Source organism: Ambystoma mexicanum, chromosome 1p (assembly GCF_040938575.1).
Source record: "Ambystoma mexicanum isolate Mex_15411 chromosome 1p, UKY_AmexF1_1, whole genome shotgun sequence".
In the NCBI taxonomy this organism is placed as follows: domain Eukaryota; kingdom Metazoa; phylum Chordata; class Amphibia; order Caudata; family Ambystomatidae; genus Ambystoma; species Ambystoma mexicanum.
In genome coordinates, this window is record NC_090921.1 from 1,276,957,342 (window position 1) to 1,276,980,442 (window position 23,101).

General features: G+C 50.5%; 1 protein-coding gene across 1 annotated transcript in view; it reads right to left on the minus strand.

The window, feature by feature from the left end:
* FUZ (fuzzy planar cell polarity protein) overlaps window positions 1–23,101 on the minus strand; it is a 167,987-nt gene that overhangs the window by 90,874 nt on the left and 54,012 nt on the right. Inside the window, exon 3 of the mRNA XM_069605234.1 lies at window positions 19,549–19,633. Within this exon, the coding sequence (XP_069461335.1) occupies window positions 19,549–19,633 (85 nt within the window). The remainder of the gene's footprint in view (window positions 1–19,548; window positions 19,634–23,101) is intronic.

The window sequence follows — 23,101 nt, forward strand, 5'->3', positions numbered from 1 at the left end:
GTGGGTAGATTTCCACGTCGCCGCCCTGCAGATGTCGAACAGGGGAACACCAGAGAGAAACACTGTTGTTGCTGTGATGGCTCTGGTGTAATGGGATCTCGGCCAGCCACGAAGTGTACTGTTGACCAGATGATGACAATACATGATATTGCCAGAGAGCCACCTGTATATGGATGCCTTGGACATGCCCCTTCCAGTGTCCCACAGATCCAGAATTGACAAAAAACTAAAAGATGTCCAGAAGTCTTTAGTACATGCCACATAGAACTGGAGGCCATGAGCAATGTCCAGGGAATGTAACACCCTCTCAGCAGGCGTAGAAGGGTTTGCGCAGAACACTGGCAGAACCAAAGGCTTGTTGAGATGAAAGCCTGAGGGAATCTTTGGCATAAAAGGTAGGATGAGTCTGCAGCACCACCTTAATAGCGTGGAAGAACAAATAGGACTGCTTGCAGCAGAGTGCCTGAATCTCCCCGACCCACCTGGCCAAGGTGATCACCACCGGAAAAGTGGTCTTCCACAGTAGAAACTTTAAAGGGGCATAATGCAGTGTTTCAAACAGAGGCACCATAAGCTTAGACAGAACGACTTTCAGTTCCCAAGCCGGGGCAGGAGCCTTCCCCGACAGAAAAGTCCTGAAGAGACCCTTCAGGAACTCTCTGACAAATATGTGCGACCACAGGGTCAGCTTGCCTGGAGCCCATTTGTACTGGGATATGGCAGCCAGGTGAACCTTGATGGATGTGTGCGCTAGGCCAGCTTTAGTCAGCAACAGCAAATACGGGAGGAGCTGCAGAGGCGTTAAATCGTAGCAGCCTGATTTTCTGCACCAGGCACCAAACCGTGAAGCGCTTCCATTTGTGCATGTTGCAAGACAACAACATAGAGGGAGCCCTGGCTTTGGCCAAGAGTTTCTTGCATTCCACCGACAGGGAAAAGTTCCCAAACTCTAGGGCTGCGAAAGCCAGGCCGTGAGGCTCTGTGGCACTAGATTGTGATGCAAGCTTGTTCCGCTTTTTCTGGAGAGGAGGTTGGGAAGTGGAAGCAGCTGGATGGCCGGAACCACTGACAGATGAAGAAGGTCCGAGTACCAGGTATGCCTCAGCCACACCGGTGCGATGAGGATCATCTTGCAATGGGAACATCTGAGTGTGTTAATCACATGTAACACTAATAGAATCGGAGTGAAGGCATACAGGAAGAGACCGTCGAGGGGAGCAAAAAGGCATTCCCTAGACTCCTCGGCTGAGGATATCTGCCTGCAAACATCCTGCACTTGGAGTTGGCAACTGTCACGAAGAGATTGATCTGGGGAAGGCCTCACTCGCTGAAGAGATGAGACACCTGTGCTTGATGAAGCTCCCACTCATGACATGACTGCAGCTCCCCGCTGAGCTAGTCCACAATGCTGTTCTTGACGCCTGACAGGTGAAAGGGGACGAGTAACATGTCTTGAAGGGTTTATAGTGATAATTTCGAATTACATTATGTCGAATGTCATAATGTCGAAAAGAAAGTCGAAAAAAGAAATTTCAAATGTCTATTTTTGTTTGTTTTTTGTTCGAAATGGGGGGGTTCCACCCCAACCCCCCTTTTTTGTAATTTTTGTTTTGTGTTGCCCCTTTTTTTTTACTTGCGGAACCCAAAAAAACATGTAAATAAAAAATGAAAACATTCGGGGAAAAAAATGTGACTTTTTTTTTTCCAACATGACATTCGACATAATGATTTCGACTTTTTCACTGCACGCCGTCTTGAAGAATAGCCCACTGCCACAGGGACTGAGCTTCCAGGGAGAGAGCGGGGGAGAGCATCCCACCCAGTTGGTAGAGGTGTTATCCGTGGAGATCAGCACCACATTCCCCTGTAGCTGTGGCTGGAATTACTTGAGTGCCCAGAAGACCGCTATAGTTCCAGGATGTTTATTTGCAAGTCCTTCTCCTCGTGGAGCCAGAGGCCTCTGGTGTGAGATTGTGCGATGTGAGCCCCCCAACCCTCCAGAGGGGCATCATTAGTGACTGTAACCTGGTATGGAGGGGTATGGAAGGGGCTCCCTGAGTGAGATGTGGCCAAACTGACCACCACTAAAAAGCATGTCAGAATGCCTGACTGAGGGCAATCTTATCTGTCCCTGTACCTGTGACCTGCTGCCACCTGGCGCCTAGGAATTCCTGAAGGGGCTGCATCTGGAGTCTGCAAAAGTGCACTAGATGGATGTAGGAGAACATCAAGCCTAACACAGTTTTGATAGACCGGACAGCTGCGAAGGATGCCGTCGACAGCCCTGAACCTTCCTCTGGATGGCTTTCACCCTCTCCTCCGAGGGGGTCGCCAGGCACGAGATCATGTTGAGCCAGGCACCCAAAAACAGTGCATTCTGAGATGACCCCACGCAGGACTTCGGATAATTGAATCAGAGCGAAGTCAGAAGGTATATGGTCTCTGCGGTGTGCTGGGTTGCCAGTGCGTGGGAGCGGGACCGGATGAGCCAATAAGGGGTAAGGGTAGACGCGTATTCCCTTGCGGTGTACATGCAATGCTACTGGGGCCAAGCATCTGGTGAATACCCTTGGAGCCCATTTAAGGCCGAAGGAAAGAGCCTTAAATTGTTAGTGCCACTCCCGGATGACAAAACGCAGGAACCTCTGGCGTTTGCGATATATGATAGGCTGTTTATAACTCGCTTAATACCCAGAGGTTCTAAGCGCGGACTCAGGGATCGGACCTCAGTTGCTCTGTATCTTCTTGCTTCCAAGGTGAGCACATTGCCCCTGTGCTATATTCCCGAGTCTGAACGGGGATGTGGAAGTATGCGTCTTCCAGCTAGAAAATCCTCTTCCTCTAGCTGGTCGAGAACATGCTGCAACGTGGCCATCCTGAATTTTTGGAACTTCAGGTACTTTTTTAGGCATCGCAAATCTAGGATCGGTCGCCACCATCTTGATTTTTTCCTTACCAGAAAGTATCTGGAGTACACTCCAGAGCCCCAGAGGAACTGAGAGACCGGCTCTATTGCGCCTTTTCATGACATGGTCTGAACCTCCTGCAGCAGTTGGGCCATGTGAAGTTCTTGACACAAGACAGGAGGAATGTGGGGGCACTACTCTTGAAATTCTAAAGCGTGCCCCTGCTGAAGAACGTCCAGGACCCATATGGCCGTGGTGATCGTTCTCCACTGGTTGACAAAGTTCGATATTCGGCCTCCCACTGGGTTGCGAAAGTGGGGGCATGTTTCCACGGCCATTTCAGGCCTGCTTGGGCGTCTGTGCCCTGGATGGTGGACGATGACTATGTTGGCCTCTGTTAAGATTGATTTCTAAACTCTGACCTGGTGTGCAGAAGTTTAGGAGGCCACCCTAGTTAAGTGGAACAGAGGAACCTTGTGGACAAACCAGACCAATCTACAGTAGCTTGGCAGGCAGTCAAGACTAAGTCTCAGGGGGATGAGAGTGATCGGAAGACCACAATGAGCACACACAGTAAAACTCCACAGTACCCTTAGACAGATGTATATCAAAAATACATATATGATAGGCCTTTATAACAAAACACGATTAAACTACAGTTATCAAGAAAGAAAATGACCACACACGCTTACTCACTATGCAACATCAATAATGCGTTTAGCCTAATGTTGATTGGAGGGGAGAAAATAGCCACAAGCTGCAACAGAAAGGGGCCATTTCAACACATCAAATTAGGCTGTTCGTCAGAGTCAATCCCTAACTCATGTAGTCCAGGCCTACGAAGTGAGGAGCCTAGCGCTCAAAGTACTGTTCTGCATTAACAATGCACGGTTGTGCGTAAAGTGGGTTCTATTGAGGGGGCTGTAGCTGCTCAGGAAGGGGATTGAGGCAATGACGAATAAGTTCATATTCCTAGAAGAGGGTCTACCCGGAATAGCTGGGGAGCGCCGGCTTGCCCAGCCAAGGTGAGTATCGTTTAAGGGATTCTTGTGCGCAAAAGGGGATGGATGTGCCAAGGAGCCACCGATAAGCGATGCAAGTGCTCACCGACCCTCAACACAGTGCGGACCAAACTTTGGTAGTCTAGCCCACTCCGCTTGTATGGGTTAACCCTGCAGTTTCAGGAAGCTCTGGCTCTCAGCTTCTGCGGGACAGGACTATCATCTTGGTGGGACAGTAGCCTTTACTCAGCCCTTGAAGAAAAGAGAAGGATATTTCTGGTGCAGCAGGTCTCAGGACACGGTAGGGCAGAGCTGCTGGCACTTTCAGCGATTGTCACACAGGGACCGCAAATGCTTGCGGCGTGGCACACTCTCCTAAATCGCAACCCAGAGGAGCTAGGATGAGTTTTGGCAGTAGAGGGCCCAGGACCACAAGCTAGTGATTCCCAAAGTCTAGAGTCTCAACTCAGGAAGGCGGCGTTCCTGTGCGATACCCTGTGTTCAAGCTGAACAGTTCACTGGATGGCCCAGGAACACTTCCGAAGAGGCTCTTTGTGAGGGTAAGTAGTAGGTGCCGAATGTAGTTGTTCCCACTACTCCAAAAGGGGAGACGCGCCCTTTCAGGCCTTCTTTGTTCGATGCAAAACAGAGGTCTGACGCGACAACAGCAGTGTCAGGGAGCCAAACCTTCCTAGCATGTCACCGGCGGTTCCTCCGGCCTGCTCTCCCGTTAAGGATACTTGGCTCCTTAAGATGTTCAGTGTGAACTTCAGTAGATCGACCTGGAATGTATGCACAGCCCCTTCTCTTTTCCAAGATTAGGTTTGCGCTCAAATCTCAGATAGCCAATAGATGATCTGCTCACGTGTATGCATGCCAGGCGCATGGGCCAATCATGGCCCACTGTTGTTCGAGTCATTCAGGCATAACAGACATACTGGCACAAGTAGTGTGGATTGGGACCAGACAGGCCTAACCCTCTTCCTGAGCACTAGCACACGTGACATGCAGGAGTCCTCGAAAGATGCAGTTTCTGCGGGATGTTGCATGCCCAAATAAGGAATACTCGGGTCTCTCGACCTGGGGGAAGGCAAAGGAACAAAACGGCCAAAGGACAAAACAAAAGATTTTATGGCACTGGCCACAGTCTTGGGCTAAATGTGGTAAAGACGGTATGGTCCATAAAAATAAGTAAAATACTTTAAAAGTAAACTGCTGCCACCAGTTTGTCCCAGGCACACTTGTACAAACACCAAAAAATCCTTAGAGGGTGGCTAGGGCCATAAACCAAAAGGACTCCTATGTGCGGTACAGTAAGGTACCAGTACTGACAGCCTGAAGCACGTGTCTGTTTCCCCCATAACAAATGAGCAAACGCCCAGAGGAGTGCAGCTGAAGGCTGTGCTCTACTGGAAAAAGTCAGGTTAGGTAAGCCAAACAAAAGCAAAATGTTTGGGGGGTTCACAAATGGAGGGTGTGCCCTGCCTGGCAGCCGAGGAGCCCGAACCAACGGCGCTCCTGGAGCCCACAGAATCGCGGTGCTTTGCCTTTTGTTGGGGCCCTGTCACCGGAGCGCCCTCAAAGGTCTTAGAAGACCTCTCTGACTTCTTCTCACCTGCTGCTGGCTCTTTGCCTCCAGCCAAACAGCGAGTCGTTTATGACGGTCCTTCATGGTCCGAACGGACATGTTCATGCAGAACGCACAGTCCTCCTCCACATGCGACTTGTCGGCGTGCAAGCAGTAGAAGCACGAGTGTTCATTCTCCTTAAAGACGTTCTGCAGTCCACATCCTGGGCAGTTCCTAAACAGCTTGGATCCAGTGGGCGTTGAATCTCCTTTGTCCTGGGCCGTGTCCAAAGCGGGGTAGGCCTCAAAGATCTTCCGGAATCCTCCAAAAAGTGGAATTCGATGAAAATTCACCCTTGAAGGGCGTAGACATTTCCGAAACGGGTCCCCGTTAATCGGAAGAAGAATCGGTGGAGTTTGAAACTCGAACTGACCGAAAAAATAAGAGTAAACTCTTTGAAAAAACGCAAAACGCAGGAAAAGCTCGAGAGCTAAGCACGAGGTCTCCCAACACTTGAACGTGCAGTAAAAATGTGAAGATGGCAACCAGAGGAGGGGCTTAGGTAGCGGGCAGTCATTGGCTGGGGGCAGTATGACCCAGAGACCAATGATTGGTTACTAGTAGAAAGGCAGTTCAGAAACGAAACTGAAACTGATTTTTTCTTTACCGAGGAATCCCAGCCTGACGACGGGGAATATTCATGAGCATGTGAATCCATGCCAGACCCCTGCTGGAGAAGGGAAATCTTTCCTAACAGCCTCCACTGCTGTAGGCCTGGGAGCAGCCCCTGTAAGCTTCCCGTTTGGTTGCGCGAGAGGGCGGACGATAAGGAGTAGTGTACCGCTTGGAGGACTAATATCTTCCACTTGGTGAACGAAAAGGACAACCTTCTCTGTTGCAGGGTCCCCAGACAGTGTGCTGTCTCCATGTCGGTTTTGATAGCCTTAACAATCTCATTCACCGCCTTTCCAAACAGGTTGTCCCCATCAAATGCCATGTCCACAACCTTGGTCTGCACATCTGTGCGTAAATTTGTGGCCTTCAGCCAACCCTGGTGCCGGAGAGCCACCCTTCCCCTTCGGACGCAGCCCTGAGTCCGCAATGTCAAGCGCGGCCATAATGGCATAGTCTGAACCCACCTCTGATTCCAGGAATAGGGTCAACGCCTCTGCCATCTTCTCATCAGGGAGAAGTCCAGGATAGGAGTGTAAAGACTGGTAGGGGGTGTCTGTACTTCCGCTCTCTATATGGTAGAGGAGAGGCACAGGGGACCCCAGCCAAGATTCTCTATAAGGTAGCAATGGACGAGCAATCAAGGCCTAGCTTCTAAGGAGGTGATGCGGGCTGGTTCTTAAGTACAGTGTAGTCCCCAAACCCCCACAAAGGAATGTCCACACAATGTATTACTGAAAACACAGTCTTTATATAATTAATATTCAAAGGCATGGACACGATCACTGTAACACACTTTGTACTTGGAAGTCAATAATGATAAATATATACAATTCTAAAGTGGTACCACTAACGTTATCGAATCTCATTAAAGTGCATCAACTGTACGGTTAAAATGTCACACAGATTAATAACGCGGAAACCAGCAATAGAGATAGGCAGTAACGTAAAATGGTTGGAACAATAGGCAGAATGCTGACCCCTACCGCTAGGCACAGTTCTGTTTGGAGATCCCCCCCCCCCACCTGGGCTACCTGTAAATAAAAGATATATAGCAACGCCCAGTCCATATGTTCAATAGTCTCACTTCCTCCTATTAAGGTTTTACCCCCCCCAATGTACCTGGTGGAGTAGAGTTCTCCGACGATGCGTCGACCGATCCTTCTTGAGTGCCTCCCTTTCAGGAGGGAGCCACGGATCGTCGAGAGGTGTCGGGGAACTTGACGTTCGGTGTCGGGGAATCGACGGCCCTTCTTGAGTGCCCTCCCTTTTAAGGCGGGAGTCATGGGTCGTCGAACGTCCGACGGTGAACAGGGTGAACTATGGCAGGGAAGTGGCAGCTTCGTTCCTAGCGGTGCTCGTCGACGACAGAGCATTGGCGTCCTGCAAGGAAGAGGCATGCGGGGCACCTCGGTGACGATAGTTCTGGACCGCAAAGAGATGATGAAGAACTGTGGCCCAGCAAGGGCTTCGAGTCGTCGGCGTCTCTGTGGTCCTTAGGTGGCGGGAAACCCACCGGTGGATGCTCCTCGGCGCATCGACGGTCGGGCCTTCTCCAGCGGGAGACAAGCGGGTGACGATGCAGACGAGAGGGTCCGATGATCAATGGAAGTTCTTAGGCAAACGTGAGCACGGGGCCTCCGGTCGGCGACGGCGGTCGGCGACAGTGGCGGACAACAGTCCGAGTGCTTCTCCTTGGAGTTCCGCAGCAGTCCCCGTATCGGGTCAGCAGCCTGTCGAAGGTCGGTCTACCAGGGAGCGTTGGCAAAGGTCAGCGGTGCACGATGGTCCCTCGTAGCTCTGGAAGAGGGCGCCTTACCAGGTCCTCTCTGGGTCAGTCCTTGAGAACACAGCAGCTTTCAGATTGCGAAGGAGAGCAACAGCAATTCTTATCATCCAGCAGGGTTTCAAGGTCAAGCGTCAGTTACTCCAGTTACTCGTCGTAGTGGACTTCAGCTTCTGAACACAATTCCTAGCAGTGAGAGGTCCCCAGATATACTGTTGATCTCCCATTCATTCCGCTGGGTCACACTCGAGCATCCAATCACGACTACGGGAATTCATGCAGGCAGGCAGCCAATCAGGCACACGAGGTATTCAGGCCATTCACTTCTCTCCAGACACTCACAACAAGTTATGTGTATTGGGACAAGTACCGAGCCATTCAACACTCCAAGCTGCATTCATACCAGTTTCGGGCAGGGTTGTCTTAGTCATTGTGTCAACCACCAGATACTAGACACCCACAACACAGAATGCACATTCGTCACACTCTCTATTCACCCAGGTCCTACCCACAGGAGGTACCCACAGCATACATCACCGGGAAGGCTCCAGCCAGTCTGGCCGGGCCTTCACAACACCATCACATATGGCACTTCCACCCAACAGTCAGTCAGGGGGAAGGGACAGAGTCAGGGCTTCACAGGACTTTGGGAAAACAAGGTAATGGGTAATAGAAAGTAAGAGGCCACAGGGGCCATCTTGTTTTCCATCAGGAATCGACGGATCCCAATGGCAGGGCCGGGGTATCCCAAAATGGAGGATACTCGGCGCACCTGTCAATTTCAGCATGGAGCTGCCACCAGCCCATACCCTGCTCTGCGGGCCACCCACAGGTGCCCAAAAACGCACTAGGGGCACAGGGTTGTACCCCCACCCATGGGTGCCTTAAGGGTATCCCACGGGTCCGTTCACCAAACCAAAAGAGAGCTGCACTGCCAGGAGTCCCACATGAACTCCTGTGCGGAAAACACTACAGAACCAACGATAAAAAACAGTAAAGGACAAGGATACGGAGGCCCTGTCCCTTCCGACGCATTTCCAGCATCACAGTCGCCCCCCCAGACTGAGGTGGAGGGTGCCTAATCTCCCACGGGATAGACACCCTCATCCAGACGGTCAACATACCTTCTGGAAAGGCCATCTGCATTATCGTGACTCTTCACTGGTCTGTGCTCTATGGTGAAGTCTAGCCCTTGCAGGCTAATGGACCACCTGAGCAGTTTCGGGTTCTCACCCTTCATCTGCATAAGCCACTTCAGGGGCTTATGATCTGTTTGGACTTTGAAGGTTGACCCCGTAAGGTAGGGCCTAAAACGCCTAAGGCTCCAAACTATACTAAAACATTCCTTTTCAACAGTAGCCCACCTAAGTTCTCTACCCTTGAGTTGTCTACTGATGAATATGATAGGATGTTCTCTCCCTTTGTCATCTAACTGGGACAAGACAGCTCCAATTCCGGTGTCGCAGGCATCCATCTGGACGATAAAGGGTCGGCTGTAGTCAGGCGCACACAACACGGGTGCCCGACACAGACTTTCTTTCAAGCCATCAAAGGCCCTCTGACAGTCTTCAGTCCAATTAACCTTCCTAGGCTGTTTGGGTGAAGTCAGAGCTGTCAGTGGTGCAGCTATGGTTCCATAATTCGCCATGAAATTGCGATAATACCCGGTGAGGCCCAAAAAGACTCTCACCTGGGTTTGAGTAGTGGGAGTCTCCCAGTCCTGTACATCCTGTACCTTACTGGGGAGAGGTTGGATTTGACCCCCTCCTACCTCATGACCAAGATACGTGACTTTCCCCTGAGCTATCTGGCACTTGGTGGCCTTGATAGTGAGGTTAGCCCTTTTTAAGGCCTGCAACACTCTACCCAGATGTGTCAAGTGCTCTTCCCAAGTGGAACTGTAGACGGCAATGTCATCTAAATAAGCCATACAAAAGGCTTCCAGCCCACTGAGAGCATGATAGACCAATCTCTGGAAGGTGGCAGGGGCATTCTTCAACCCAAAAGGCATGACCCTAAACTGGTAGAGTCCCTCTGGTGTTGAGAACGCCGTTTTTTCCTTGGCATTGTCCGACAGGGCTATTTGCCAATAGCCTGAGGTGAGGTCAAAGGTGCTCACAAATTTGGCAGCACCTATGGTGTCCACGAGCTCATCAGCCCTGGGCAATGGGTGCGCGTCAGTTTTGGTGACGGCATTGACTCCTCGGTAGTCCACACAGAACCTCCAATCCTGGGTACCTGCCTGGGAACAAGGACCACGGGACTGGACCAGGGACTGGTTGAGGGTTCAATAACACCGAGATCCAACATCTTGGCGACCTCAGCCTGGATGTGGTTCTTAACCGTATCTGACATTCGGTAGCTCCCGCTCTTGACAGGCACGCTGTCACCAGTGTCAATCTCGTGCTTACACCAGAGTGTAAGGCCTGGCGTCAGCGAAAACAGAGAGGCATACTGCTGGAGCAAAGTCCTGCAGGCCCTCTGCTGCTCGGTTGTCAAATCTAGAGAGAGCTGCACCGAGCCATCCTGAGGGTTGCTATGCAGCAAATCAGGAAGGGGCTCATGCTCATCCTCTTCTTGCTCTGAAGCCAGCAAGAGACATGAGACTTCTGCTCGCCTGTGGAAAGGCTTGAGCCTATTGACATGAAATACCTGAGGGGCTACCCCTGGGATTCCCATGTCAACCAGATAGTTGACCTCGCCCATCTTGGAGATTATCCTGAAGGGTCCAGTCCATTTATCTGCCAATGCCCGAGGCTTGGTAGGCTCCATCACGAGGACCTCCTGTCCCGGAGTCCAATCCACTTGTGATGCCTTAAGGTCATGCCAGTATTTGTTCAATTCCTGGCTGGCCTTGAGATTCGCTGTTGCTTGACCCATCATCTGTGTCATCCTCCGCCTGAGGCCTAACACATAGTCCCCCACTTGCTTGGCGGGACCGGGAGGGGTGGCTTCCAAACCTTCTCTGATCAAGGCAAGGGGCCCCCTCACGGGATGTCCAAAGAGTAACTCAAAGGGGCTGAAACCAACACCCTCTTGAGGTACCTCTCTCTAAGCAAACAGCAGGCATGGCAGGAGGAGATCCCATTTCCTCCTTAGGGGTTCTTCTAAAGCACCTAGCATGCCCTTGAGAGTTTTATGAAATCTCTCAACCAGACCATTGGTCTGGGGGTGGTAAGAAGTGGAGAACTTGTAGGTTACCCCGCACTCCTTCCACATGGTTTTCATGTAACTAGACATGAAGTTGGATCCTCGGTCAGAGACAACCTCCTTGGGAAATCCAACACGGGTGAAAATGCCCAGGAGGGCCCGGGCAACCACCTTGGCAGTAACAGTCCGAAGGGGTATAGCCTCAGGGTACCTGGTGGCAGGATCTACCAAAACCAGGATGAACAGATGTCCACCTGACGTGGGAGGGTCAAGGGGACCGACGATGTCGATTGCCACCCTCTCAAACGGTGTGCCAACCACTGGCAATGGTTGCAGTGGGGCAATGAAACTGCCTCCAGTCTTGCCAGACAACTGACAAGTTGGGCAGGTCCTGCAGTGGGACTCCACTTCTACTCCCATTCGAGGCCAGTAGAAATGGGCAGAGAGCCTCTGCTTAGTCTTCTTGGTACCAAGATGACCAGCCAAGGGCACCTCATGCGCCAATTGCAGTAGGAAGGGCCGGTAAACCTGGGGTACCACCAACCTCTTGAGGGTACCAGGTTCAGGCTTAGTGGGCTCACTAACAAGGAGCTCACCCTTCCAATAAATCTGGAAAGTCCTAGTCACTTCTCCTTGAGCCTGGGACAGGGCCTGTCTCCTCAGACCCTCGAGAGAGGGACACTCTCTCTGTCCTTTACAGAAGTCTGCCCGGGAGGGTCCCCCTTCAGCTAACAAGCATTGAAGATCGAAAGATCCTCCGGGTGGAGAACCTCTCCCACAGGAGAGTCTTCTGGCTCTTCTCCCACAGGAGTTGAGACTGGGCTTACCACTGGACCCAGCCCGTCCGGAGCATGACTCCCAATGGGTGCTGTAGGAACAGCAGCAAGAGAAGGGGCTCCCTCCACAGAGGTGGCCTTCTTGCTCTTCCTTCGTCGTGCCTTAGGCCGCGCCTTCAGCTCGGGTACCTGACTCACAGCCAGACCCTGTGTCACCTGTGACCTAGTGACCGCAGCAGCAGTCATGGGAAGACCATCCGCGATCAATCCCAACTCGTCTAGATCGTTACCTAACAGAATGTTATCAGGGACGTTGTCCTGAACCAGGACAGGAAGCTTTGCTGTCTTGTCTCCAATTAAGAGTGTGACTCGGGCTACAGGCGATAATTTGGGAGGCCCACCAGCTAACCTGGTGGTTCTCAGAGGAGCATTTACATAGTCCTCTGGCTTGAGCAGGGTCCTGTCCACCACTGTCATGCTTGCCCCAGTGTCTCTCAAACCAGTAGAAGGCTGGCCATTCAGGAGGACACTTCTCAAAAATCTACCGGTGTTCTGTGGGATAGTCACCAGTACTTCCACGTACTGGTCCCAGGCCCCAAGGGACACTAAGGAAATCTCTACGGGAGCACCAAAAGTGATTCCGGTAGAGGAGGGGAGGACAATGGCCTCCACCTCAGACATGGGGTAAGGGTAGGTCAGGCTGACAGCCTGTACTCCGACTGCCTTACCTTTACACTTGGAGTCACCCCTTTTGTGATCCAGAGCCCCACAGTCCCAACAAGTGCCGGGAGTGCGGGGTATGGTACTGGAACAACCGGGAGCCTGCTTTGCAGCAGGTGGACCACTACTCTTATTCCCACCCACAGATGACTGATCCCCACTAGATTTTTGGGTCTTAGGAGAGGAGGGTTTAGGTTTATTCGACTGTGACTGCTTTTGGGACTCCTCAGCTTTCTGAGAGGCCCCCTTTTCTTTGTCCTTGTCCTTGTCCTTCCCACTGGAGTCTTTAGGGGACACCCGGTGGGAGACCCACTTGTCAGCCAGCCTAGCCAGCTTAAAGGGATCCAGAATGTTCTGGTTAGCAACATACTGACACAGCTCCGGTGAACAGGCTTCTGAAAAATGCTCAAAAAACAACAGGTGGGACAATTCAACAAATGTTTTCACCTTGTAACCATCACTCCACCCCATCATATTCATGTGCGCAGCACTCACCCAGTCAACCCAAGACACATTCTCTCTTTTCTTAAAATCCCTGAACCTTTTAAGGTATTGGGTAGGCGTCTTGCCAAACTTGGCAATCAAAGCAGATTTCATACACTCATACTGACCCCTTTCTTCCACACTCAGCTTCAGAATACAGTCATATCCAGTTTGAGGCACTCTGCTTAGCAAACACTTAGCCCAATCTCTTTTGTCAACATCATGAATTGCACAAGCCATTTCAAACACTTCAATCCATTGGAGGATATCAGAACCCTCCGAAAACACACCAACCAAATCCTTCATAAATTTAGTGGCTGGGGACCTGACACTCTCACTGGGTTTCGCTGAAGTCTCCACTCAAGCTTTCTTTAGGTGGATTCTCTGACATTCAGTGTCCTTGTCTTTGAGTTCAAGATCCCTTTTCTTGAGTTCAAGATCCCTATTCTTGAGCTCCACTTGTTAAACCAACTCCTCCTTCTTAAGCTCAGCATCTATTTCCAACTTGCGATATTCAAAGGCCAATCCTTAATAACTCAAGCTCCAAGGTATTGCTGGGGTTCGGAACAGAGGCAGCAGGAATGGCGGCATTCCCAGAAACAGATTCAGTAGAAACCCCAGGGGCAAAGTCCTCATTGGTTGCATTCCCCCCTTCATCAATAGTTTCACCATCGGTCTGGTAGTCCACCAGGGCAGCTATCAGCTCAGCCCTAGACTTATCCACAAAGTCTAACTCCATAGCTTCACAAGCACTCTGGAGAGCCTCTAAGCTCATCCAAGTCAATTTACCATTCGCAATAGACTCCATTGCTTGTAATGCAGTTATTTTGTACACAACCAAACCTTAACCGAATAAAGTGCAGATATTTTGTAAGTGGCACGGTTATACACTGATTCTTAAAACCATAAGCATCCCACCGCTGCCACCAGTGTAAAGACTGGTAGGGGGTGTCTGTACTTCCGCTCTCTATATGGTAGAGGAGAGGCACAGCGGACCCCAGCCAAGATTCTCTATAAGGTAGCAATGGACGAGCAATCAAGGCCTAGCTTCTCAGGAGGTTATGCGGGCTGGTTCTTAAGTACAGTGTAGTCCCCGAACCCCCACAAAGGAATGTCCACACACTGTATTACTGAAAACACAGTCTTTATATAATTAATATTCAAAGGTATGTACACGATCACAATAATGCACTTTGTACTTGGAAGTCAATAATGATAAATATATACAATTCTAAAGTGGTACCACTAATGTTATCGAATCCCATTAAAGTGCATCAACTGTACGGTTAAAACGTCACACAGATTAAGAACGCGGAAACCAGCAATAGAGATAGACAGGAACGTAAGATGGTTGAAACAATAGGCAGAATGCTGACCCCTACCGCTAGGCACAGTTCTGTGTGGAGATTCCCCCCCACCTGGGCAACCTGTAAATAAAAGATATATAGCACAAGCCCAGCCCATATGTTCAATAGTCTCACTTCCTCCTATTAAGATTTTACCCCCCCCCAATGTACCTGGTGGAGTAGAGTTCTCCGACGATGTGTCGACCGATCCTTCTTTAGTGCCTCTCTTTCAGGCGGGAGCCACGGATCGTCGAGAGGTGTCGGGGAATCGACGGCCCTTCTTGAGTGCCCTCCCTTTTAAGGCGGGAGTCACGGGTCGAACGTCCGACGGTGAACAGGGTGTACTACGGCAGGGAAGTGGCAGCTTCGTTCCTAGCGGTGCTCGTCGACGACACAGCGTTGGCATCCTGCAAGGAAGAGGCGTGCGGGACACCTCGGTGACGATAGTTCTAGACCGCAAAGAGATGATGAAGAACTGTGGCCCAGCAAGGGCGTCTAGTCGTCGGCGTCAGCGTCTATGGTCCTTAGGTGATGGGAAACCCACCGGTGGAAGCTCCTCGGCGCGTCGACGGTCGGGCCTTCTCCAGCGGGAGACAAGCGGGTGACAATGCAGACGAGAGCGTCCGATGATCAATGGAAGTTCTTAGGCAAACGGGAGCATGGCGGCTCCGGTCGGCGACAGTGGCGGACAACAGTCTGAGTGCTTCTCCTTGGAGTTCCGCAGCAGTCCCCGTATCGGGTCGGCAGCCTGTCGAAGGTCTGTCTACCAGGGAGCGTTGGCAAAGGTCAGCGGTGCACAATGGTCCCTCGTAGCTCGGGAAGAGGGCGCCTTACCAGGTCCTCTCTGGGTCAGTCCTTGAGAACACAGCAGCTTTCAGATTGCGAAGGAGAGCAACAGCAATTCTTCTCGTCCAGCAGGGTTACAAGGTCAAGCGTCAGTTACTCCAGTTACTCGTCGTAGTGGACTTCAGCTTCTGAACACGATTCCTAGCAGTCAGAGGTCCCCAGATATACTGTTGATCTCCCATTCATTCCGCTGGGTCACACTCGAGCATCCAATCACGACTACGGGCATTCATGCAGGCAGGCAGCCAATCAGGCACACAAGGTATTCAGGCCATTCACTTCTCTCCAGACACTCGCAACAAGTTATGTGTATTGGGACAAGTACCAAGCCATTCAACACTCCAAGCTGCATTCATACCGGTTTCGGGCAGGGTTGTCTCAGTCATTGTGTCAACCACCAGATACTAGACACCCACAACACAGAATGCATATTCGTCACACTCTCTATTCACCCAGGTCCCACCCACAGGAGGTACCCACAACATACATCACAGGGAAGGAAGGCTCCAGCCAGTCTGGCCGGGCCTTCACAACACCACCATATATGGCACTTCCACCCAACAGTCAGTCAGGGGGAAGGGACAGAGTCCGGGCTTCCAAGGACTTTGGGAAAACAAGGTAATGGGTAATAGAAAGCAAGAGGCCACAGGGGCCATCTTGTTTTCCATCAGGAATCAACGGATCCCAGTGGCAGGGCCGGGGTATCCCAAAATGGAGGATACTCCGCGCACCTGTCAATTTCAGCATGGAGCTGCCACCAGCCCATACCCTGCTCTGCGGGCCACCCACAGGTGCCCAAAAACATACACTAGGGGCACAGGGTTGTACCCCCACCCATGGGTGCCATAAGGGTATCCCACGGGTCCGTTCACCAAACCAAAAGAGAGCTGCACCGCCAGGAGTCCCACATGAACTCCTGTGCGGAAAACACGACAGAACCCACGATAAAAAACAGTAAAGGACAAGGATACGGAGGCCCTGTCCCTCCGACGCATTTCCAGCATCACAGTTGTCCCCATCAAATGCCATGTCCACAACCTTGGTCTGCACATCCGTGCGTAAATTCGTGGCCTTCAGCCAACCCTGGTGCCGGAGAGCCACCCTTCCCCTTCTGACGCAGCCCTGAGTCTGCAATGTCAAGCGCGGCCATAATGGCATAGTCTGAAGCCACCTCTGATTCCAGGAATAGGGTCAACGCCTCTGCCATCTTCTCATTAGGGAGAAGTCCAGGATAGGCCTGAGATTGTACTACAACACCCTGTCGTATTGAGACGGGATGGCGAGGGCATTGGCTGCCTTTATGGCAGAGGCTGCTGCGGTAATGATGAGCTTGCCAGCCGCATTGAGCTTCTTGCCTTCCTGGTCAGGGGGCAACATGGATGATGATGAGGGGTTCGACGATCATTTTCTGGCGGCGGCTGACACCACAGTGTCCGGAGAAGGCTGAGACCTGAGACACCTGGGGGCCGAATCCGGAACCCGGTACTTCTTCTCTAGCCTGCCACGTTTTGCCAGCGTGATATTTGGTGCTTCATGTTTGCCAAACCATCTAGCCAAATGTCGTCCAACAATGGGACCAACAGGACAGTCTTCCTTGAACACTCTCTGCATTGAAAAATAAAGTCTTCCTTCTTCTCTTCTGGCACCAAATTGAAGAGCGCCGCCTTCGAGGTGATGGAGTGAAATGAGTCAATTCCATCTGGTGGTGAAGCACTGGTGGGCTCGTCAACATCTGTTGGTTCCCTGTCAGCGGGAACATAGTCCTCATACTCCTTTGTGTGAGTCGCAGTGGTCCGTGCCAGTGTCTATGCAAACTAGCTCCTCTTCCACAGACAAGGCTCCACGCACAGGTCCAGGGGCGACAGGTGCCCTATGGGGAGGTTTTGGCTGATGCCCAAGTGGCCTGGGAGGACTTCTGGCTGGACCTGGTCCTGGAGTAGCAGGCCGGAGCTGTTGAATATCCGCCACGAAAGTATGCAGGGTGATCAGGATGTCCATTAACATATCCCCTGGTGAAGGAGAGGGTCAAATGCTGCAGCCGCAGCAGGAGCCAGGCTTTAACCCCTCAGAGGGTCTTATGGCTGGTAGAGCTCATGAGACAGTGATCCCTCTTGAGACATGTGTCCATGGCCTCGTTCATGATCTAAGTAGAAGTCTTCTGGAAGATCACCCTCAGAACTGATGTATATATAAAGAGATTTCATTGGGGATCCCACAGGGATAAGAGGAGACACCTTGCGGGCCAGGGCAAGACATCCATACGTAGTCTGACTCTACCCGAATCCTTCGGGAAGAAGACTACGATGGGAAACTTCAGAATAGGAACAGGCGCCGCCGATGAGGTTGTGGTCATGACCACTGGCTGAGGCCTCAGAGGCAAAGGGAACCTAGGAGTAGTAGACGTTGTGAAGGTAGACACAACAGTAACTACCATACTTTTCATTGCCAAAGGAAGAACTGATTTTCCTGACTTCGTCAACGGGGTCATGGACGTCCTCGTCAATGAGAAGCTCATTGATGAAGCGATCTCCGACAGTGCAGTGGTCTTTATCATTGACAAAGAAACAGTTGATGATCTGGTGGTCCTGGTGGATGGGGTTGTCCTTGATGGGGCCCACATCGCTGACGAAGATGGGTGAGCCGCTGACGGGCTTCCAGAAGGTCTGCTCTCCGACTGCTTGTAACTGGATGGGGTCAGGGACTTCTTCGCAGATGGAGGGAACCCACCAGCCGACAGGCTAACCGTTGACAGAGATGGTGATGGAGACCGACCCCTTCCAGAACTTAGGCCCGCAGTTGCAGCGACTGCTGAGGGTGCAGATGGAGCGTGGATCTTTGCCTTCTTTTGGATCTCCTTAGAAGAAGGAGCATCCCGAAAGGACCTCGACCTCTTCTTACCAGAGGGAGTGCGCTCATGGGACCTGCCGGCCCTGGACGAGGCAGGACTGCACCCAGAGGCTGCGTCAGAATCTCTCCCTTGCTCTATCCAAGCCACTAACCTCTGGTGGCGATCTTTCTTGCTCTTCGAAGAGAAGGTACGGCAGATGTGGCATCTGTCCATGTTGAGATCCGGGTGAAGACAATAAAGGCACTTGAGGTGTCGATCCTCGACGGAAATGTTCTTCTGCCACAGGTCTCGCAGGGCCTAAAGAGGGTGTTCTTCGTCACATCGGACACGGTCGAGGTGAAGACGTAGGTCCAAGCCTGTGAATGCTGGAGTCACGGAGAGAAGATCCAAATATGAAAAAAAGACAATCTCTGCAGACAACAGGTCCCTGCTGCCCATAGTCACCACATGATGCAAGATGAAGAGATGTAAAACATCTTTGACAATTGTCAAAAAACAGCAAAAATTCCACGAATTTTGAGGAGCAAAGTATGAGGCCTTCCAACACTAGAAACATGCAGTAAAAATCTGAAGATGGCGACCAGGGGTAGGTCTTACGAGGACGCAGATAGACTATAGAGGAGACAAGCAGTTTAAAGCTAAACTGCTTTCTTCAAATAAGGATTCTCAGCCTGACGACAGGGAATATTCATGAGTATGTGAATCCATGCAAGACCCCATGCTGGAGAAAATATACTTAGAGTGGGTTTATTTGATCAGGGTATTAGAAGTGTGCCCTTCAAAATTAAGTAGCTCATGGGCGCAGAGCAATTGACAAACCCTTTTAAAGGGAGGAAAATACATCTCTCAATTGATCATCAGGGCAATAAACCCCATGAGGGAGGGGATCTATTAGGGCAGATCATCTTTGGGCAGTTATGTAAAAACGTGAGGTACACCTGACAAGGGAGACCATTCTCTTGATGGATCTCATTCCAGTGTCTGGAGTTTAAAATAATAAATAATTCTGAAGGGACTGAATTGCCACAAATACGCACTAGAGAGCATTCATATGCTTTCTGTTTCCAATATAAATCAGCCTTGTACTGCCAAGAGTGTTTCTAAATGGTTTACTGCGTGCACTTTAAAAGAAAAAACACGTTTTACACATCTTATGAAAAGCATTTGGTTGTAAAGCATGTTTTCACAAAAGAGGTGGCAACATAACACCTTGTCCCTTACAAACACCTGGTGGCCGCAAATAGCCTAAAGAGTTTGAAGGTCTCGTTTACTTCCTTACCATAACTCAGCGGAATGGTATAGGGTACTGCTAGTCTTTGCTAGTGTTTAGAACAAGGCAACCTGCTGATCTCCCCTTAAAAGTTTCAGGTATGAGGATTCCTTCAGAACGTTGAAGCCCTGTCAGATGGTGGGATTACACATCCTCCCAGGAGAAGTGGCACTCACCATTGCATGGAAGACATTGTCCAGCAGTCGGTTCAGGTACAGATCGCTGGACTCTTCCTCCGCTGACATCACTATCAGGTTGATGCTGTAAAGGGCAAATGAAAAGATGCAGCGTCAGGGTCTTCCAGTAGGGTACCGAAGGTGCAGGAGCAACCAAGGGGGTAAACGATCACAGGAAACCTGTGGCACTGCTGAGAAAAGCAGACTATCAGGGAGAAACACGTATGCTGCATAACGGGGAACATGGGTTGATAGAATGCTGCAGAAGGAATGGGGTGCAACAGAGAGGGGTAGAACAATAAAGCTAAAGGGAGGAAGCGGGGGAGGGCCCGGGCAGAGAACACAAGGTAATGGAGTGCTGCTGATGGAAAAGTAGCCTGTGGAGTAGAAACATAAAGGCAACTTGAGGTGACAATACGGCTAGTGGGTGGAAAAGAAGCAGCCCGGAGCATGGACAGGAACAAGGGGTTGATACTGTGCTGTTGAAGAAAGTGGCCTGAGGAAGAGTAGGCAGGGGTGAGGAGCAGACGTGACAAAGATCTGTTGGAGGGACGGAAGGGGGGGGGGTGCAACCATGGTGCAGCGTGTAGAACAGAAAAGCACACAAAACCTGAGGTGAAGTGATGATTAGGAGTTTAAGCATGGCACACACTGCAAAAGGCCCCAAGTGCGGCGACACTCATATGCTTGTTTTCCGTTGCCCACCTTTCTCCAGAGAACATGGAGATGATGCGTCAGTGAGCAACAGTGAGAGGTAAACGGAAGGGAGGGGCTGTGAAGTGAGGGAGAAGCAAGATTTGAAGAAGCACCCATGGCAATGTGTGAAGAACGATTATATTATAGCTGACATAGCACTGTCCTTTACAGTTCAATACATATTCCAAACACTTATCCCAACCACACAACCCCTTGATGTTTTCAGTGCCTGCCCAAAAAAAATGAAAAAATTAAAATTAAAAAAAAGAAGGTTTACCCTGCGAGTCGTGGGGAAACTGGCACATGGCTTATACCGCCTCCCTTTAGCGGGCTTCGAAATATACTTAGTGGCAAAACCGAACAACTTAATTGGGGCATTTATGTATACATATCCCAAGGGCAGTGAACGGGTTAAGAGTATCTTTCATGCGTTTGAGCCACTCCAAGCAGAGACCCCAGCAGATGGCTTAAAGATAGCTAAGCAACGCCTTATGCACGATTCTATGACAAGGCAGGAGGCTTCATATTATGCAATAATTCTTTACTTCTGACAACCACAGCAGCAAAAAAAAAAACTTTACAAACCGAAAAGTTTGAACCACAGAAAACTGAAAACAGTTTAAGTTAATGTAGGGGACCCACCCCCCCCAATCCAAGATGGAGGACAGCTCATGCCCTGTAGGTGACCAATGGGCAAGGACCCACACCCATTTAAGTCCTTTACTCTAATCCCAACTCCTCTTTCTTTGCTGCCGACGCCACAAGTTAAGTCTCTCCTTCTCAGTTGTGCATTATTGTGCTGTCAGTGCTTTCAGTTAGAGCTGCTTAATTTTGTATAGTGTGGTTGTCTATAGTGTTGCTATGTAGCATTGTCTAGTTTTTATATGCTAGTTATAGTGTGCGTGTCACGGCCGCTTGTATTTCCCGTCACACTGGAGTGTTTCAACTTTGTTTATGGGTTTAAGGACCCTCGCCGTGTGCGACCGCCGCACGGCTTCTCGTTCATAAGCCGCGGTCACACAGGGAAAGCTCTGCATCTGAGCTGAACGAGTTTGTGGAACTTTTATCTCCTCAGGCCCAACGCAACGGCCTTGCTGGGTGCGCGTGAGGTGGTCGGGCTTCTTGCCTGTGTTCGAGTGCCCGTCCACAAGCTGCACTGTGGAAAGCCTGCTCGGCTGCAGGCTTCGCCTGCCCATGATTATGCGAGACATCTCTTTCGCTCGCTGCTATTAAGCATTTGCCTATATTTGCTGCGTCTGCTCGACGCTTTGCCATGAGGCGTTCTCCTCACACACTGCCTTTAAGGAGTTATAGGCAAATTCGCCTGCTTGGCGTTTTGCTCCCCTCAATGTTAGCGAGTGCTGCATTTTGTACAGTGTTTCATCTGTATTAACCCGTGCCTGCTAGGCTGGGTTTTATACATTTCTGTCTGAAGGTGTACATTTGTTTATTATACACATTACATATTGTGTTTGTTTATGGCTAGTAAGGGGTCTGACTGCCCCTCTTCAGCAGACGCCAGTACCCAAGTGAGGCCTTCCAAAAAAAGTGAGAGGTTGGGGAAGGGTGCAGTTCATAGGCCTTTAGGGCAACCTCCCCTCCCTGTCCAGCCATCAGTGGCTCAAGTTATTCAAACATCCTTAGACACAGCGCTTTTAGATCTCAATTGTACGTTGGCCTCAGCCTTTGATAGGCTTATAAGTAAAATCTTTGATTTTCACCCTTCACCAGAGGTGGGTTCTTCTATGCCTAAACAAGTTCCCCTTAAATGTACAAGCAAGTCCAGGCATTTACAAGGACAACTCAGTCCAGTTACTGCCCCTAGTCAGGTCTCCCCCCGCCCTCCCCAGGGAGGAGTCAGAAGCGCAAGTTAGATGGGTCTCAACAACACCAGTTAGTTCCCTTCGGTCCAGGGCACTCCCAGCTTCCTGCTAGTGTCCCTGCAGTAACCATTACCACTACTGATAGTTTGGAGGATTCAGACTCACCTCCCAAGAGGCGCAGGAGAAAGGTGGACCCTGTGGTTCCGTCCCAAGGACCAATGCTTGATGGTAGTGGGGTTCCGTTCTTTGACCCAGCACCCTAGGTCAGCAGAATGGCACCCCTCGGATGCAGTATCATCCATTTTGACCTTCTGGGTTAGACGTCCCTTACCTAAAGAGGATAGAAACAAGTTGCGTTCAGAGTGCCCTAGGCCTGTGCTCCCAGATAAGGTGGCCCTTACTCCGGATATTGACCAGTCTATGGTCTCCTTTTTGTTCCAAAATGGGAAAGACCCAAAAAAGGAGGTAGACAAGGCCTGGGGGAGTTGCCAGGACAGGTTGTTGGATGTGTTGGGTCCAGTGACCCAGATTTTTGAATTGGCAGAGGAGGCAGCTTTTTCTAATGCCCTGATTGACATACAGGCCCTGAGGGTCCGGATTCAAACAGTTTGCCTATTCGGCAACGCCAACGCAGCCATATCTAGAGAGCGTTGCAAGTCCCTCCTTATGCGGCTTGATTTAAAGTTGGAATTAGAGAAAGAAAGGGTTTGCTCTCAAACTGCGCACACACATAGAATAATAAGCAATTGCAAATTAAATGGGTGGTTTTAATCAGAATTGGTGCAGCCTGACACGTGTTTCGAGCTTCCCGCTCTTCTACTGAGGCTGCTTGTGCAAAATTATAAAACATTGATGTACAACGAAAATATTTGTTAAGCATGATTCAATAGCAAAACAAACCAGTCCCCAGACCCAGGGCAAGGAGGCAGTTAGGGTTTGCCAAACCAACACATTGAGTATATGGTTTAAAGTAACAGACAGTTGCAACGAATGCACATATCAAATCAACCCAATTCAAAGAAAGAAAATGAAAA